This window comes from Balaenoptera musculus, chromosome 4 (genome assembly GCF_009873245.2).
Source record: "Balaenoptera musculus isolate JJ_BM4_2016_0621 chromosome 4, mBalMus1.pri.v3, whole genome shotgun sequence".
In the NCBI taxonomy this organism is placed as follows: domain Eukaryota; kingdom Metazoa; phylum Chordata; class Mammalia; order Artiodactyla; family Balaenopteridae; genus Balaenoptera; species Balaenoptera musculus.
In genome coordinates, this window is record NC_045788.1 from 71,573,580 (window position 1) to 71,594,454 (window position 20,875).

Sequence of the window (20,875 nt, forward strand, 5' to 3'; positions counted from 1 at the left end):
TATAATCTCATTATGCCTTTCCATTAAATAAAAATACCTCACTCTTAAAATCAGGTTCAGGAAAACAAATATGTAAAAACAACATTAACAAATTTAAAGGTTTCTATTTAAATTAATTCAAGCTTACACTTTAATGTAATTAATAACCTTTCTCCATTACCACTTTTGGCCCTAAGGTGATATTTCTTAAAAGGCACCCCTTCCTTCAGCATCAAACCAGTACTAGGGAATTCCTGTCTCACAGCTGGACAAAGAAACATGTGAAGGAATAAAAGTAATAATCCTGGGACACAGAAAAATCCATCTCAAAGCTAGGAACTAAGAATTCAGGACACAATGTTGACACTTTCCACTTCTGAGTCCTCTTATACATACCCAAACATAAAACTAATAAACAGTAATCTTGCACACATGCATATTTATGGACTTCAATGATTTACCAAAAGGAACAGTTAAAAAACTTAAACTGGGGACTCAATGGGTTTTCACTTAATTAACAAAACACCTACCTTAAACTTTTTCTGGTAAACCAACTGATTATTCTGTATTGAAAACCAGCGTCTAAATAAATACAAAATAGATTACGTTTTCACAAACATAATTTATTTCAGTTGTTGTTAGAAAAGAAATATTGGAGAAAGCACTAGAAAATCAGTTTATGGTAATTATGTTTTTAGAAGTGCATTGTTTTGTTTTGCTTTAGATAAACTGATGTTAATGAGATAACTACTGAAAGTAAAAAAACAATTTCAGACAATTTTAAAACCACAGATTAGGAAAATAAAATTACTATATTTTGATTCAGTTTTATGTCAGAAATTTATATCCTAACAAAAGCTGTCATCCTTTATGTCATTACCAAATAATTGTTTTAAAATAAAAATTTAGCTTTTTGAGCTTCCTCAAAAATAACTAAATCTTTCCCCCCAAATAATTCGCTTTTGTTATAAAGTAGAAATAAAATTATATTATAAATAAGACTTCATTTGTATACAATAAAAGACTGAAATAAATGGTGCTTTGTTTTCAACCTTTCTGAAGCTAATTCAGCAAGTGTTTGAGTTGTTAAGCAAAACAGAAAATTGTATCATCCTTTTAGAACTGACATCACAGGAGATAGTTGCCAATTCACTTGGGCTTACTTTCATGTAAAATACTTCTAAGCAGAATAATCAAAGTTATGACTAAAAATGAGTCACCCAACTATTGTTCTGCTCATTACTATACATTAATTGGCAAACACTTTACTTGCAATCTTCTTTCGAAGAAAAAACTAAGTTACGTATGGCATATTTACTAATTCTAATTTATTAAAACAGTAAAAGGACCTAAAAAGACTTAAAAAAAAAAAATCACAGCCAAAAGCCATTCATAAAAGGAAGCAAAAATTCTCATCAAGCATGAAAGGTAAAACAATTTATTTGAGTCATTATTTTAAAATTAGTTTCATGTGAGATGATTTCTATCATAAACATTAGTTATTAATCTATTAGCAGATAGAGATTCTACCTTTTCATTGATACTAATACAAAGCACTAAAAATTGTATTTAGACATATTTAGAATTTCTATTTTAAAAAATTAAGTTAATTCTCCAAAGCTGAGAAAATGATTAGATGCTTTTCTATTTTTAAGCTAGACAGATTGTTAGGTTTTCTTGCTATTTAAAAAGGTATCACCTTTACCATTAAAATAGAGACTGTTAAATAAGCATCTAGATAAAACCAAGTGGGTTGCCTCTAAATGCAAATCATCAAGAGGTGAGCTAGAAAAGGAAGAACTTCTGGGTCTCTTTGCTTTGGAACACATGGTTGGTTAGAAATGTTAAAGGAAATACCTCCAAACAAACAAAATGGTGCAGCCCTGCCACATGGGATGACATGCAATGGAAACAATCTCTGATATTGATTAAAGTGTTTTTTAAAAAATCATTTGAAGTAGGGTAAACCATATTAATAAAAATTCTTATATTTTATATATAGTAATCGTGTTATATAATTTGATGAAAAACTACAAAGAATTTTATTGCACAATGGAAAAACATCCATGTAAACTTTTCATGCTTCTGAGGTCTTCAAAAAATAAATTTCTTTTGACCTGCTGAATCTTAGAATAATAGCCTCTAAACATAAATAACAAAATACTAATAAAAACTTACGTTTTTTTTTTTTTGTTAGAGACAATTTCCTCTGATTATTAACTTTATAGATCATTTGTATTTCTGAAACTCAGTACCCCTACCATCTATCTGCTTCTGGGTAACTTTCTCACATCATCAGTTTTTGTACACACTATAAATTCAAGACACTATAAATTCATCTTAATTTGACATCTCCTAAGGAAAAAAACCCCACAACATATCCTAGGTAGAAAAATATTTTAATTACTAAGATCAGTATGTCTTATGATACTATCTCCCCTCCTCTGCCATTAAAAAAAGAAAAAAGAGCTAACTTTACTCATTTACATTGATGAAGACCTTAATCAGGTAAGTAAAATAAAATATAATTTTAAATTGCTCCTGTAGGATAATCCTAGTTATTATTAACAATTTTAATAAAAGGAAAAATGAGACAGTTCATAGTCTATGCAATATGGAAAAATACTTAATATTCCAAGTTCATGCTACCTGCAATTTGAAGATTCTTTAAAAGATAATTAAATAATAAAAAAGACAAATGTTGGAAAGCATTGTGCTGACAACTACACTATATTCTGCAAGATTCACAAACTGACCACAAAGCCAAAATATAAAACAGTTTTTAAAAAGGAAAATTTCTTGGTTTTAAGAAAACTAAGACACCACTTTATATCTATCTCAAACTGAGGTAACTCAACATAATAAAGATTTTAGACCAAAATATTACATTCATAAACAAATATTATTAATTTTTAAATACCAACGACAGCTGTAGGATGACAAAATTTGGGGGGGGAGGGAATACATTAAAAAATAAATCAAGTACCTTTTACAATTTTTGAGCACTAGTTCTGGAACTCAAAATCAAGAACATGGGTAAAAGTCAGACTTCTAAATCTGTAGAAGCTTTATCACTAAAACTATACAGATGATGGATTCATGCACATATTTGGCACATAGGTGCCAAAAAGGTGAACACTTAACAAAATTAAAAGCTTGAACATGTATATGTTCCTTTATCTAAAATTCAATTCAATTTTTCACAAGGAAAAAGACCAAAATGGTAAAACAACAAACAAAAGCTAGGAACTGACAATGTTTCCTTTAAACATAATTAATAAGGTGATTACCAAAGGGGTTAATTCCTAATTACTGTTTAAAAAATTTAAAAAGCATTTACTAGCTTATTTCCCTAAAAAATACAGACATATATATATATATATAAAGGTATTCGTATTACTCAATCTATATCTTCTTTGGACAATTATATACATATCAAATGTTCTTTTCCAGATTAAAACAAATTGAGGAGATCAGCAATGAAAAGGTATAATTCCATTCCTCAAATAAGATGTTTACATTTTCTTCCCAATTTAAAACATGAGACTTTATATCCATTGCAAGTAATCCAACTGAAATGCAGGTTAATTATGAGCTCTCTCGTGCCAAAGAGGAAACTGGAGTAAGGTGGGGGTGAGGGGAAGAAAGCCATTTGGTACCTGATACGATCGGGCTTTTTCCTGTCATGTGAAAAAATGGGGCAGGATTAAAACATAAGGGAAAGGTGGTAAAAGAATGAAAACGCAAATGTGCAAAATAAGCAAAAGACTAGCATGATATGAAAATAAAGCAAGAATTAAAGGAACCAGCTTAAGCTCATAAACTAACAAAAGAGTCACAAGTATCTGTTGCATTTTGCTCACATATTATACACACATGCATTTATACAGTTAATTCCAACTCTTAGGGATCTGAAATGCTAATATTTCAGAAATATTCAAAATTTTCTTCAAAGTATTATGGTATAGAAGGTTCTGGTAGGACTTAGCACACTCTGCTATTATTTTCTGCCCCTATGGTCATGGCTATAAAATATAAATAGTACCTTTCCTCATCTTAAAAATTTAAATGAAATAATCACTACAGTTATATATATATATATAAACCTGAAACAAATGAGAACTTTCCATAAGGAAAAGTTCCTCCCATCTGCTCATCCTCTTTTCGTCAAATGATAGTGGAGACTCTAAGGCCACACATAAGTAGAGTTTATCTTTAATCTATCTATACACTTCTTATCTGTATCTGTACTAGATTAAGATACTATATAATACATTTTATGCTTTTAGCTATATTTTCTAGTTCAACAAAGACTGAGCACAGCATGTAATTATTCAACTTCTTTATTCGTTTTAACACCTCACTACTAAATAATGTTAATATTTAATTATTTTCCTTGTTCCTTCATCTTTTCTAAATTTATCATTAAAAGCAAAAGAGATATACAGGTATTAGTAATCCATCTAGCACTGACTTGAGCTTGAAGTAAAGCTGCCACACTGAGAAGATGGCCTGGTATGGAAAGACTATTTTGTAGATATCACATCATCAAAAAATGTATATTATAGACATATAAAAATCTTGAGACACCACAAACCAGAAATCTGAAACCAACCAGAAACAAGCTCAACAATTCACATAAGACATAAAACGTTTCACTCCTTACGCTATTTCAGTCATATCACACAAAATACCATCTCTTTGGTTAAATTTTAGATTATAGAATGATGCTTTTAAGATATACTTAGATTTTATGAAACACAGGGTCAGGTTTTAAAACTACCTGGGAATTCCTAGTCAAATTCACATTTCCCTCAGGAAGATCTTTTTAAAAAGTTCATTTTGAAAATACTGTATGCTTCTACTCCATAAAACTATAGACAATGGCAAATTTGTCATCATATGATTGGCACCTTATGGTAACTACAAGAAAGTATGTTTCCTAAAACTAATCCACAAACAATTAAAAAAAAAAAAAAACTTAAACAGTGGGCAGAAAAATAATCTGTACATTTGAACAGTTGAATTCCTGGATTTTTAAAGTTAAGGCACAAATATCACAAATACACAGTCTTTTATTCAGAGGCTCGTAGAATATATTAAATCAAGCTAGATAGAGAACTAACTAGAGGAGTAGGGCAGAATCTGGAAGTCATATACAAGTAAAGGGAAATTATTTGCACGTACTTCCTAAGATTAGATTTTTGCTAACCTCATATAAAAAAATTTAGATACATTCCAAATTTTTAAAATTGAAAAGCAGAAGAGAATTCTAAATAACATTTAATAGATAACTCTTTCTTTCTTCTCCCTTTTATAGTTACTGACCTATAACCTAGAAAACACTTAAGACTTTTGTTGCAAGGTTTTGACTTTTGTTTTTGTTTTTGAAAAGAGATTTGTATAATGTTTATATGCTATATTCCTTAGAAGTCTCCCTTTAACTACTATTGCCATCAAAATATTCTTTAAAGGCATATGAAAATGAAATTAATTTTCTATCCATAATTTAGTCCTAATAATGCAAACAGATTAGAAAGGTTTTTAAAAATATTTTTAAGCTATTTTTTTGTTGTTGTTATTTAAGTTGTATTTTGTCTTAAAACAGATTGTTTGGAATTTCCATAGCAAGTTTTTTATTTATTTCTTTTTTTGACATTTCCTTTATGTTTTATTTTTTTTGGCCTAGTGGCATGTGGTATCTTAGTTCCCCGACCAGGGATCGAACCTGCCCGCCCCTGCACTGGAAGCACAGAGTCTTAATTCTGGGTTGATCCACTGTCTTCTGACCTTGGCCGTCTCTTGACTATCTGCCATAGCAAGTTTTTTTTTTTTTTTTTTTTAAAACACTGAGTTTTAGGGTGGTTTCTTTTCTTTTCTTTTTTTTAAAGATTGATTGATTGATTGATTGATTGATTGCTATGTTGGGTCTTCGTTTCTGTACTAGGGTTTTCTCTAGTTGCGGCAAGCGGGGACCACTCTTCATCGCGGTGCGCGGGCCTCTCACTATCGCGGCCTCTCTTGTTGCGGAGCACAGGCTCCAGACACGCAGGCTCAGTAGTTGTGGCTCACGGGCCCAGTTGCTCCGCGGCATGTGGGATCGTCCCAGACCAGGGCTCGAACCCGTGTCCCCTGCATTAGCAGGCAGATTCTCAATCACTGCACCACCAGGGAAGCCCCATAGCAAGTTTTTTAAAAAGCCAGGTTTTGAGCCTCAATCTTGTCACAAACCAGCTGTGTGACCCTGAATGAGCAACCATCTCCCTGCACTTCCATTTCTTTACTAAAAATTAGGGTGTTAACTACAATCTATGATTCTAATCAATAACTGTCATCCTATCACACAGAAATGGCATCTCCTTTAAAAACTGGCCTCATTTCCAAAGTTACTGTCTTCCTTACTTGGCAAATGATAGGTAACATATCTACAATTAAGAATTTAATAGTTATTCCCTACTTGATTTTAGTTATGTTTTAATGTCTATGCCAATTAATAAAATTCATGAAACATATAATAAAAAACCAAAAGGTCCATGCTTAAGTCAGTTAATGTTCTTCCGTTGTCCTAAATGGGAATGTGATTTTCCACTAACACTTACTGTGCTTCATTTTGAAGTCTGAGAGCATTTCTGATTGCAGTAGTCCATGGAAGTTCATTTCATTTCTTCTTAACATAATGGTACAGTTTCTATGGATTTACTGTATTTTCACTGTGTTAAACTTTAAGAAGGTTGTTTTGAAATCTGAAGGTTAAAATTCAATTCTAACATTACCTCATGAAACCATACTAGTTGAAAAATCTTTATTATAAAAATTTGACAACCACACGATTTTAATTTCCTACTCTGGCTATGGAAATTTGCCAGGAAAGGCTTAAAAGATTATTGGCTTAATACAGAATTTTAATTTTTCATTTTTACTTTATAATAGTTAAAACATTATTTCTTAACCAGGCCATCTAGTTGATCCATCTATATTCATGTATTATTTTTAAAGTTCTACATAACTCAAAGAGACTTAATATCAAATATAATCATTATTCTTTCCAGTTTATATTCACTCTCAAGTAAAGAAAAATTATTTCTAATACAACACACCATGTACCATTCAAATATCTGACAATATCGAATGCTATGGAAATACTCAGTGTATCACTGACATTTGAAAATATCAATAAATGTTTTTTCTATAACCTCATCACCAAGGACTCAAAATTAGTGCACAAGGAATCCATTTCAATGTATTGAATATCCAAGCATAATCGTTTCCAGTTAAATTAACAAATGTATACTAAATTAAACTTACCAAGAAAATTCTATTTATTTTGCTAATGTCCATTTTTTTAAAAAGAAAACAATCTATCATTAAGTGAATTCATATCTGTTCAAGCAGCAAATAAAATATACACATTCAACCAATAATATAATAGTATATCAATTAACCAGAACCCAATACTATTTTCAATTATTACAAAACTGTTCTAACTACTCTTTTTTCTTTTTGTGAGAGGCATCCTTGAATAAAAGACTAATCACTGCTATTCAGAAGAATGATCCTGAGACAATCCAATCTTTTTTTTGTTTTTGCTTTAATGTCTGAAATTATTCCACTTTATTAATACATGAGAAAATATAATAAAATATTTTACACATTCATTCAAAAGACATTTACTGGATCAATATATACAAAAATCAGTTTAGAAAAAAAATTTTAAGTTTTCGGTAGGCATCAAGTTTAGAAAAAAGGAGCACCAGCTGCCATACACACTTCACACATAAAAACAATTCCATATCCTAAAACTCCTGGTTAAAGTTATTGCAAAGATTCAAAGATCAGGATCACCTCACTTAAAGATTCACAAGCCAAAATTAAGTAAAAATGTACATAAACAGCATATAGGGGAGGAACCCAAAGGGAAAAAAAAAAAAGCTCACCTGTCATATTCATCCATTATATTCAAAATATAATTTGCAATCAGATCTATTTGGTAACAAATATGGGAGGAAGCTCACATTTAAAAATTTATTCACTGTAATGATCAGTCACTACAGACCAAGCAGTATAAAAAGTATCCTTGCTTCCTGGTTTAAACTTCACTTAAATTTTAAAATTTAGAATTACTACTGTTACTTTTCACTTGCTTAAGGCCCCTTTCCTAGAAGGGCATCTTATCTTCAATGGACTGGGTTCAGGAAAGTTACTAGGGACTGTGAATTTAGAGAATTATGAAGGAAAGAGTTGCCAAACCACAGGGAAAGTCAGAAAACTGAGAATATGGAAAGAGCAAGACTAGATTTGAAATATATTACCTGTTCCAAGTTTTGAAGGCATTGCTGGCTCGTTTGAACAGATAACCTTCCATAACAATGCCATTTGCAGCATCTACATTATATTCTAGCTTAGAATCATCACTGGAGAAATCCTAGACAAAATAACACATTAAAAAGTTCATATGATTTTTACTGATTTCCCTAGACAACAAATCTATCCTAGAGAAACAGCTCAAACAGTAAAAAGCTTTGTATTAAGATAGTTATATCAACAATATTCATAAGAAAGCGGGGTAGACCTAAATGTTCAAAAATAGAAGAATGCTTCAACACATTGATGTATTTCAATCCAGTAGACTATTATGCAATAACATAGATGAGTATACAGAATATACATTAAAAGAGAAAAAACAATATAAATTTTATAAGTTATACAGCTTGGGTAAATAAATTGTATATACACTGTGATTAAAAGCACAATATGTATACAAATAGACAAAGGGAACAACTCGATATTCTATAGGTGTTATGTTTTAAATGTTTTCATTTAATCCTAATATTTTATGGTGATGTGTCTGCTAACAATTTTTTTTAAAGGAATATGGGTGTATTTAATTGGGATTATTTAAATCTACCACTATTTTCTAAATATATTACTATTATGGTAGTTTTTAAAATCTGGTAGAAACAATAACTCCACTGTTTGGGGGTTCCGAAAAAGGATTAAAATAAAATTTATTTTTGCAAAGGAGAAGCACCACAGTGTGAAGTGAGCATTCAGAGCTCACTTTTTTATGAGGACTATAGAACCACGCATCGTCATTTTCTATCATTCTAGTTTTCACTTGAATGCAATTCAAACTTTCAATTTTCCTCCAAGGATTCATGAAGTTTTGAAATCAGAATTCCCATATTTAAAATATTTCCTGGTGAATTTCCAAAGTAATTTCAGCAAAACTGCAAGATTGCTGTGATCCCCAAATTGAAAGCTCTAAAAATTAGTCTTGAAACTTTCAAAATTATTTCTGGGCCAATAATCAAAATTAGAATGCTATCCTATTAGAGAGTAGTAGACTTTCTGTCTTGAGAAAGATTTTGGTAGAGGCTGGATGACCACCTGCCAGAACGCTGGGATGCGGGGGTCCTGCACTGGAGGGGAAACGGAGTGAGAATCACCTAAGGGCTTTCCAAATCTAAGAGTCTATGACTAGGGAAAGAGGAAACAGACTAACTTCAGAATTAAAAACAAACACTGCTGACATCTCTCAAAATTTAATCATAAAGACATAATAATCCAAAATAATCAAATGAAATAACCTGTAAATAAATTGCTACATTTTTTCCTGCTTTTACTTTGGGGGAAAAAATCAGGGAAATTTTAATTCCTTCATTTAAAATTTACTTGAAGCTATAATTTATTTAATTATGTAGACAGAATTAAGTCAGCAACAGATATAATTGAGTTTGGCAACATTCTAAAAATTTCATTTGTAACATCGGCATCTTTTTTTAATAATCCTGAAGCCACTTAAAACATAAAAAAGACTTCTTTCAAAGTGCAATACATTATAAGTATTTTTTTCTAATTTCAACTATTTTTCTTGAGATAAATTAAGTCTTCAGTATAATTCCTATTAACATCAATTAATATTTTATAGTACTTAAAATGTGATAGATATGATTTTATAATGAAAGCAACCAGTAATGTTGAATAAAATATATAATATTAGAATTTAAATACACTGATGAGCTGACAAATTAGGAAGGAATACTCAAAGGCAAAAGAATAAGTGAAAATTGGAAGCCACAGGGGTTAGCAGAGCAAGGAAGCCAAGTATCCCCTTAAGGGCGTTTGTCTCATCAGGAGAACTTGAAGCTCTGGTGTGGGGCCCAAGGAAGAGAAGGCAAGACCAAGGCTGGCCAATGAGGGGACTCTAAGAGAAGTTTTCTCTTTTGAAACTGCAAGAAAGACAAGAAGGACCACTATTATCTCTTTGATTTAAGCTTATTTTAAAAGTCCTAGACAGCAAGATAAACAAAAAGTAAAGGAAACAATTATTTGCAGATGATGTGACTTTGTACACATAACATCCAAAAGAATCCAGAGAGAAATCAGTATTAAAGAGAGCTTAAAAAGACTACTGGTTACAAAATCAATACATAAAAATCAAATTTTATTCTAATATATAACAAAAGTAAACAGTGAGAAAAGAAATTTTTACAAGATAAAATTTACAATAACATTTGCAATACAATTTAACAAAAGATGTACAAGAAAATTATCAAACTTTATGAAGGACATTAAAGAAAACTTAAATAAATGGAGAAATATTTCAAGCTCATGGACTAGAAGACATTTAAAATAAAGATATCAATTCTTCCCCAAATTGATTCACAGATCCAATGCAATCCCAATCAAAATCCCAAAAGCTATTTTTATGTAACCTAAAAAGCCACTCCTGAAATTTATATGGAAATACAGAACTTCGGCAATTGACTTTTGAAGAAGAGAAGGTAGGAGGCTTTGCTTTGTCAGATATCAAGATATGCTATAAAGCTAAAATAATTAAGATAGCATAGTATTGGCATAATTAAGACAAAAAGACCAACAAAACAGAACAGAGTCCGAAATAGACCTCACATGTATGGAAATGTGATGTATAACAGAGTATACAACACTGAGTAGTATGGAGAAACAAACTTTTTAATAACTGAATCTAGATCATTTAGCTACCAATGTGAAAATAAAAGGAAACTGGATCTCTACCTCATACTATATACAAAAAACCAATTACGGATTGATTAAAGATCTAGATATATTGATAAAAGACAAATCTATAAACATTTAGAAGATTAGGCAAATCTATAAACACTTAGGAGATATACCGTTGTGATCCTCGGTTGGGAAGGACACAAAAAGTACCACACAGAAAAGACATTTTAAAAACTATGTGAAAATTTAAAACGTATATACCCCAAATGGGGGCTAATACCTAGAATATTTGAAGATATGGTCAACAGTTAGCTAGGCAACCTGATGGAAAAATGGGAGAAAGACTAACAGACATTTAACAAGGAGGCTATCCAAGTGACCAACAGACTTAGGAGAAGGTCATTAGTGACTAAAGCATAAATTAAAACCACAACAAGATGTCAATATCTACCACTAAAATAGGCAAAAAATTTAAAACTTTCACAATACAACGAGGTGGCAAGCAGCAATGGGAACTCTCACACAGTGCTGCTTACCAGGAGTGGTATAACATTTTGAAAAATAATTTAGCATTATCTACTAACACTGAACATATATACACACCCTCTGACCCAGTTTTATTCCTAGGTATAAATCCATCAGAAATGTGTGCATATATCCAAAAGGCATGTACATGAATATTCACAGCATCGTTTCTTCAACTGATCAATTTCAATTCTTGAAAAAATCTAAATAATTACATTAGACATACTTTTCCTTAATTTTTAGTTTGACTGGATCTTGTTCTTTTCTTTTTTTTTTTTTTTTTTTACCTGTAATGCAGCCTTGTGTCAGCATTTAATGGCAAAAAAAAAAGGTAAGTATTCATAATGAACAAAAACAGCATTATTCCCTTTAAGGAAAACAATAACTGACAATTATTTAAAATCAAATAAATTTATCAGATTTAATAATCTACTACTCTTGGACATTTGGTACAACATTGAGCTGTTTATACAATAGGGAAAGATATTAAAAGATGCATAGTGCAACAGAAACTAACACAGTACTGTGAAGCAATTATACTCCAATAAAGATCTATTAAAAAAAAAGATGCATAATATTCATTAAATAATTCAGTTTAAACAAATAGTCACGTTTCTAAATTTCATGACCTCTCATTTTAATTAAAAATGATTGGTCCCAATTCTTAAAAATCTTTCCACAGTAACGTCATTAAAACAAGTTATCCAACCAAAAGTGATTCTAACTTTAAACAAAATAAAACATGGAGGTAGTCTTACCTGACTATAACTAGAAGTAATGAATTAAACATGGTCTGGTAGAAAATCTTCCGCTTTTTAAATAACGTTTCTCTTTGAGTATTAACAACCCATCACCAATAAAATTTTCCTTACTTTTATTACTGATTTCACTTTCATTTTTTTCCTCTGACATCTTCTATATCAGATCTAGTTTACTGGTATTTTAAATTCTAAATAAACCATAACAAGAGTTGATTCGACTGCTCAGGGGTTGAGCAGTCAAATACCAAGAGATAATACCAAGAGAATAGATTTCTTAAAGCAATGCTAGAAGGTATCTTTTTTTTTTTTGTCTTTTTAGGGGAAAGTGTGATTGCAGTCCCCCACTACCAAAATTTATGCAGTCAAGTTTCCCACTTTTGGGGAAATTGTAGGAGTGGGATGTATAAGCCTCACCCTGGGAAAACCACCTCTGTGATCATGGTATCTCTCCTGCCAGGTAAGTACAGAACATATCTTTTTTCATACTTTTTACATACATTCAACCTCCAGTTGTCTCCTTTTATTTTCAGATTACTACACACACAAAAATGTCAATGACTATATAAGATAAAATATAATTAGACTGAGTTCCAGGTATATCATATTCAAAGCTTTTAGCACACAGAAACAAAAACTAGTTTCACATTTAAATCTTCATTTTTAAATATATATTTTTCAAACATTAGTTTAGCTAGGCTTAGGCAAATTAATAAGAAATGCAAGTGAAATTTCAGCATCACCTGAGAGGGTAAGTGCTGCCTTAGAGTGACTGCAGCTGGAAATTCCTAGTACCAAACACACACATTGATCCTACAGCGTTCTCCAACCCCTGACCACCTCCACCCACACCCCATCCAACACCCCTCCTACATACACACACACATTTTTACAGGTGGTTGGCGATATCCTAACTGAAACTATAAGTAGTGTTTTAAACTCTAAGGGCCACTTTTAAAGCAGTTAAGGCCCTAAGAGACTGATGTTTTTATAAACTGGTTCAAGAGCATGGCTTTCAAATATTTTGATATAAAAGAATAATAAAATACAAACCTGAACATCAGAAAAATATTTTATTTTTTACAAAAAAAGGAGGAATTTATCTATACAATTTAATTATTAAAGCAACTCAAAGGATTTTTTCCAACACAATGATATCCTGCTGAAACCAATAATCAAGAAATTGTGTAAAATGGGAATTAATCTCCTTTAACTTCTCCCCTCAAGTACCTTTTGTTGAATGGTGGAATGTTTTTGCTCCATTTCTCTTTTCTCCTTTGCTGCATCTACAACCAGTCGATCCAACTATAAAAGGAGAAAAGGAGTAAATTATAGAGACTTAAAAGTTAAAGAAAGAAAGACATGATTATTTTTCAAAAATCATATTCCAAATCAGTCAGTCAATTGAGGTTTACCTAAAAAGGCATTTTGGCTACAACTTTAAAGTGGAAGTTCTTTTTTTTCTGGTATCATATCCTCTTTGAGAAGGTCTTTAACTCCTCTAGGGAAAACGTTTCTAAGAGCAATCATGGTTCCAAGCAATTGTGACAGGTGGCCCTGTCTAAGGCACAACAGTGATAACATGTTCACTCCTTGAATTAAGGAGAATGACTCTAGATTAAGTTGTCTGCTGATGCACTCAGCAATTCTGGTAGTCACTATCAAAGACAGAAAGAAGAAATACTGGTGATTTTTCTTCCCAAACAGCAAAAAGCAGCAGCTAAGCTAGTGTGTGCCAGCCTCACAAGTTCAACGTAACAGACACTTACAATCACTCAAGATGCATGATGTTTTCAAGTTGGCTTCCTAATATTACAATAAAATCTAAAAGGTAGAAAAAATAATTCAACAGATAAAAGAGAAAGCAAGAAAGGAGGGAGGGAGGGAATAGAATAGAATAGAGTAGGAGAGGACAGAATAGGATAGAATAGAATAGAATAGAACAGAACAGAATAGAACAGAATAGAATAGAAACCATTCATTAGATCAGGGTATAAAATCACCAATTTTTAAAGTCCTTCTTTTTAAAAAAAATTTAAAAACTTATGAAATCATAAAATCCCATTTCTTTCTTGATCCTTTCCATCAGAAGAGAAATATCTGACTTCCAGTATTATGACAAAAGCACTGGCTTCTTGAACTCCTCTTTGCTGGAATAACAAAAATTGGGTTATAAATACCCCATTATGTGGGTCTACTCTTCTAAACTGTGATGTACATCATTTCATCTTTGAACACCCATTCACCTCAAACTGACTAATGTGTGATAAATGAATAAATAAAAATGTAAGTATCAACAGACTATGGAGAAAGACAAAGTATTAAATGTCGAAATGTTCTCATTGATATCCTTTAAAAACAAAACTGAAAAAGGCCTTCTTAAAAGACTGTGTGATCCTTTATTCACTATCACAAATGGTGTTTTTTTTCTACAGGAGACAAATTCTGACCACAGAATCTTAATATCACTGAATAATAATAAAGAACCAAAAGAAAACATACTGAAATAGAACTATCACTATTATAAAATATTTTACTTAGATGGCAACTACACTATTCCACTTTAAGATCTAATGCATACTTACCTTAGTGACATGCTGCATTGATTTAATGGGTAATGCTGTGCTAGGAAAATGTTTGTCCTCAATAGTTTCTTATACTGAATGAGTGGAATAACCATTATATCCTTGTTTTATAGCCTTTAAGTGAAAGGCATGTTAATGTTTTTCATACATTCAGATTGAAATGCAGCAGAAGGCAGCCCCCAAGATTCAAATTGATATTTCTAAACTTGCATGCATGTACTTTCCACACCAGTACTACAATGCCAGTGATGGTAGTAAAATTGTCAACTTGGTAGTAAATTTCTCTGCTGCATGCCACCCCACTGCAATTGCAGCAGAAACGGAGAAAATTCCCCTCTCTCTGTTGGGGCAGAGGTATAAAGAAAAAGATATCTTTCAACATGGTGGAGTACTGGAGGACGTATGAGTTGGGGAGGTGCGAAGGCTGGCAGTATTGTCTCCTAGATGCTGGGTACTGAATCAGGAAGAGAGAGTTTGGAGCACAGTAGCATGTGTCCCGTGTTTCTATTAGCGTTGGACATCATGAGGTTAACAGGCTCCTATACTTAACCAGGTACCCCCAATCCTCTACCTATGTTTTGAATCTCCTACACTCCTACCACCTCAGATTTCACCACTTCTCTTTCTGCTTTTCAACTTCTCCCATTCCCATTTGCTTTTAAATTTGTGCAAATTTAATAAATAAAATAATACCTTAAATAAAACCTTCCTACAACTCATACTCCCCTCTAGCTACTACCTGCTCTCTTTTCTTCACAATACAACTTCTTAAAAAATGTTTCCCTGTTCTCCACTTGCCTATTTCATATTCATCTACCCACTGTAATTTAGCTTTTACCTCTTGGACCCTCAACTCTCACATCAGTAACACATAACCTTCTTGCTGCTAAACCCAAGAGGTAGTTCTCAGTCCTAGGGTTACTCGACCTTCTTTCCAGCATTTGCACTGACAACCACCCCCATCTTTCTGAGACACTTTTTCCTTGCCCTGTGCTACCACGATTTTCTGGTTTTCCACCTCCTCTCCCATCAGTGTTCTCACGGAGCCCCTCTTACCTAGCCGTCTCTTAAAAGTAGATCATTCTTAGGGCTCTGTCCCAAGCCAAATTCTCTTTTTACTCCAGACTCGTGGACTTTGACCTTAACTTACAAAATCAAAATTATTAGGCATGGTGTTCGGTCATTTATGTTTTTTTAAATAGGTTCATGATTTTGAAATACCTATTAACTCTCCTTGGGTCAATTCACACACTCTTGTGATTGCAATTAGCAATTATATGCTTTAGTACTATACGCTAAAGTACTCTCCTTTAGTATTTCTTTCTCTTGAACTCCAGATATACCCACTTAGATGTCCTATTCTCAAAATCAACACATTTAAACTTGAACTCATCATGTCCCTCCACTCTCAAATTGGCTACATCTTAACTATTCCTCAAGTCTATCTATTTATCTCCACCCCTACTGCCAGGACCCTAGTTCCAGATGCCATAATCTCATAACTGAATTACTGAAAGAATATCCTAACTGGCCACCTCCAACCAGGCCATATTATCCACCAGGCAATACAGGCACCAGAGTTTAGATGCTTTTCAAGGACCTGCAAAATTACTTGAGACCTGGGAGGGTAAAAACTGAAAAACTGAAATTAATAACTGTCAAAATATACAATTATTGAAACTAGTCAACTACAAACCAATTCATTTTTTTGATAAATTATACTTAATGTAAGATGAGGGTACAATCTAATGTTTGATTAAGATGTGGGGAGTGCCTAGGGCCTAGGAAGGTCTTGCCTTCTTCCCAAGTCTGGGTTGGATGTACTACCTACATGTTACAGTAACACTTTGATCCTCCAATATGTGGCAGAGATAGCTGGTTGCCTCCCAACATCCATTCTCTCCTCCTTTCTTAACAACAGAATCCCCAAATTCTAGTAGGTTAACATGGTTACATGCATTAAGACTAAATTTCCCAGCTTTCCTTGCAGCTAGTGTGACATTGAGACATACACAGAAGTGGAATATACAATTTCTAGGAAATATCCTTAAAGAGAGGAAATGAATCTTTCTTTCCCCTTTCCTCCTTCCTGTTGGCTAGAATTTGGATATGATGGCTAAAGCGTGATAAACCACTTTGAACCATTAGGTAGAATCCAAAGATATAATAAGCCTGTGTCCCTGCAGATTAAGTGACCACCATACTAGGCCTTTGATTTTTACATAGAAGAAATAAAATTCTATCTTGTTAAAGCTCCTACTATTTCTGGTTTTCTATCACATGCAAACAAATCTAATCTCCATTTATATACCCAGACAGGGCACTTAGCACAGAGATTAATAGTGTGGTGACTTGTTATTTTCTTCCAATAGATTAAGTTCTGTAGAGGCAGGGAAGAGCATTTCTGTAATTCACAGCATATGCCCTGCACACCATCTTTCCCCAACACCATCCCAACACACACACACAGACACACATGCACACATGCATGCACCACATTTATTTTTGGTCAATGAATGCAATTCTCATTCTGCTCTTACCTTTTCCCCATTTCCCTAAACTCTATTTTTCATCCTTAATCCCTCTCCTCAGAAAGTAACCTGAACTATTTTGGGAAAGAAAATCAACTGAAAATTGACAGAAATCCAGAAAACTCACCAGTCAACAAAAAAGAATGTCCAGGAACAGATCTAACATAAAGTTTTGATTAGATATCAAAAATAATTTGGATGTAATAAAATTTCTATAAAATATTCTTATATATAATTCATGCATGTGCATGTGTGTGTGCATGTGTATAAAATGAAAAAGTTCCCAAGAGTTCTATAATCTTAAGATTCTAAAATTTTATTATTCAAAATAGCGAAATGCAAATTTCTTTGAAAATAATAAAAGAGCTATAACTCAAATAAAATACCAATTAGGACAGTAACTCAATAATCCAAATGTAAGAAACAAAAAAATAAATCCAGCTATGTATACCGTAAAACAAACACTTTGTTTTAAAATTCTTTTCGGTACTCTCATATACTATCTGTAACATTTTCTTTAACTTTAATCTTATTTTTGGTTACACATTTAACCCATACATAAATCTGCTATAGCACCAAACTTCATCATTAAATAAACTGTCAAATTTCCCAATATGCTAAATCTCTTTAAAAATACAGATACTAGAACAAAGACAACAAAAGGAAAAATAAACAAGTCAATCTACATCAAACTAAAAAGCTTCTGCACAGCAAAGGAAACCATCAGCAAAATGAAAAGACAACCTACCAAATAGCAGAAAATATTTAGAAATCATATATCTGATAAGGGGTTAATATCTAAAATATATAAAGAACTCAGACAACTCAACAGCAAAAAAAAAAAAAAAATCCAATTAAAAAATGAGCAGAGGATCTGAACAGACATTTTCCCACAGAAGACATACAGATGGCCAATAAGGGGTCAAAGGTACTCAATGCCACTAATGATGAAAGACATGCAGATCAAAACCACAGGGAGATATTGCCTCACACCTGTTAGAATGGCTGTCATCAAAGACAAGAGAAGATTGTCAAGGATGTGGAGAAAAGGGAACCCTTGTGCACTGTTGGTGAGAATGAAATGGCACAGCCACTATAAAAAAAATATGGAGGTTCCTCAAAAAATTAAAAATAGAACTACTATATGATCCAACAATTCCACTTCTGAGTATTTACCTGAAGGAATCGAAGACACTAAATCGAAAAGATATCTGCATCCCCACGTTCATTGCAGCATTATTTAGCCAAGATATGGAAGTAACCTAACTAAGTGTCCGTCAATAGGTGGATTTTAAAATGTGGTATACATATACAGTGGAATATTATTCAGCCATAAAAAAAGGAAATCCTGCCTTTTGCAACAACATGGATGGATCCTGAGGGCACTACACTAAGTGAAATAAGTCAGACACAGAAAGACAACTACTGTGTGATCTCACTGATATGTGGAATTAAAAAAAAACAAAAACAAAAAACAGAACTCACAGAAAAAACAGATTGGAGGTTGCTAGACGTGGGTGTTGGGGGTGGGGAAAATGGGTGAGTGGGGTCAAAAGGTACAAAACTTCCAGTTATATATATGTCAATTATATCTCAATTAAAAAAAATACATGGGCTTCCCTGGTGGCGCAGTGGTTAAGAATCCGCCTGCCAATGCAGGGGACACGGGTTCGAGCCCTGGTCCCGGAAGATCCCACATGCCGTGGAGCAGCTGGGCCCGTGAGCCACAGTTACTGAGCCTGCGCGTCTGGAGCCTGTGCTCTGCAACAAGAGAGGCCACGATAATGAGAGGCCCGCGCACTGCGATGAAGAGTGGCCCCCACTTGCCACAACTGGAGAAAGCCCTCGCACAGGAACTAAGACCCAACACAGCCATAAATAAATAAATAAATAAATAAATAAAATTTAAAAAATATATATATATATTAAAAAAAAATACAGATATTGGTATATAACACAGAATCAAGAAGTACAGTACATTACCTGTGCACCAAGATCCTTCATGTAGGGCCCAAGTTCACTAAATAGATCATATCCTTGATGAAAGAAGGCCAAATGGGCATACATAAAGGATAACATCTGACAGGAGGAAAAAATGGTTAGCATTTTAAAATCAATTCTTAGATAAATATTCTGAAATTCTAAAAAAATTCTGATCCTATCTATTGTTTAAAAATTATTCCACCAGAGCCCAAAATATCAAACCTATTTAAAATTAAACTGAGTCATTTTTCTTAAAAGAGTATTACAAAAATATTTTCAAACTTATATTGCAATAATTCAAAGAATCAAGTTTTCAATAGCTTCACTATCTTCCCAGGTACATTATAAAATATCTATGTGTCTTTCAACAAAACTCACTGGCAAAACCTTAAATTACAAATAAAACATTAAAATATTAGGAGGGGACATATGAAGTTCTCAAAACAAAGCGATCACATATACTTTACAACCCGTAGATCACTAAGCACAACATGAAATAGGGGCATGCTTATTATTTTCTCAAGATATCAAAATAAAATGAGGCAACAGACTTTGCCAATATGGAGATTTTGTTATATTCATTCCAAAAATCCAAAAATGATTAATGGGTTAAGATTTTTTTCTAAGTTTTCCTACATTTTACCTATTCATGAGAGAAAAAACACTCTTATTTTTATTAGTTAAATTTTTACATGAGAAGGAATTAATTCAATCACAATACTGAAAGAATCCTCCAAACATCCATGTTATTTTTAGCAAGAAGAGACATCTGTTTAATTCTGTAAAATCTAAAATAGGTCAAAAGGTCCTTAATACTCAAGAATCCTTCAAAAGGAATTTTTTTGGAAGAGAAAAACCAATAAAATAAAACACAATGACAAAAGGACAAAGCTCACTAAAAGATGATTCTGGAATTAGATAACGCTGGTTGTACAACTTTGTGAATATGATTTTAAAAAACACTAAATATATTTAAAAAAAAGAGAGGAAGAGATTAATAGTTGCAAGTACATAACAAGTAAAATATGCCTGCACATCAAAACACAGAATAAGCATATTAAAAGATAAATAATAAACTAGGAAAAAACATTTGACAAAGGGTTACTAGTCTTAATAGATAAGAGATGTTACAAATCAATATGAAAAGCATGAAGACCCCCACAGAAAAAGAGGGAAAGGACATAAATAGAGAACATAAGTGACCAAGAAAAAAAGGGGGGGGGGCATTCATACTCATTTGCCTCAAAGAAATCCAAAATTAAACAATGAGATGACATTTTCAATCTACCAAATTGTGGTAGAGTGGGGGAAATTAATATCCAGTGTTGGTAAAATGTGGAAAAATGTTCACTCTCACACACTATTAGTAGAAATTTTGTGTAACCCTTAAAATTTGACAATATTCCTTAAAAGTTTCAATAAATGCTTAAACCCTTTGACTAAGTAATCTCTTGTCTTAATCTATCCGAAGGAAATATCATTCATTAGGATGATCACTATAATGCTATGCTTTACATCAAAAACAGGGAAA

General features: G+C 32.5%; 1 protein-coding gene and 1 pseudogene across 5 annotated transcripts in view; both read right to left on the reverse strand.

Annotated features, from left to right (window-relative positions):
- ACAP2 (ArfGAP with coiled-coil, ankyrin repeat and PH domains 2) overlaps positions 1 to 20,875 on the reverse strand; it is a 148,090-nt gene that overhangs the window by 29,672 nt on the left and 97,543 nt on the right. For 3 of the 5 annotated variants that reach the window (XR_005019673.1, XM_036850171.1, XM_036850173.1), the window contains exons 8-11: positions 19,345 to 19,440; positions 13,476 to 13,550; positions 8,289 to 8,401; positions 510 to 561 (exon numbers count right to left, since the gene is read on the reverse strand). Coding sequence is in view for 4 of the 5 variants with exons in the window: in XM_036850171.1 (XP_036706066.1) it covers positions 510 to 561; positions 8,289 to 8,401; positions 13,476 to 13,550; positions 19,345 to 19,440 (336 nt within the window). In the remaining variant the exon portion in view is untranslated. Of the gene's footprint in view, positions 1 to 509; positions 562 to 3,638; positions 3,660 to 8,288; positions 8,402 to 13,475; positions 13,551 to 19,344; positions 19,441 to 20,875 lie in introns of all 5 variants that reach the window. The other 2 variants (XM_036850175.1, XM_036850172.1) reach the window with 1 other exon arrangement.
- LOC118895114 lies at positions 12,565 to 12,713 on the reverse strand (annotated as a pseudogene).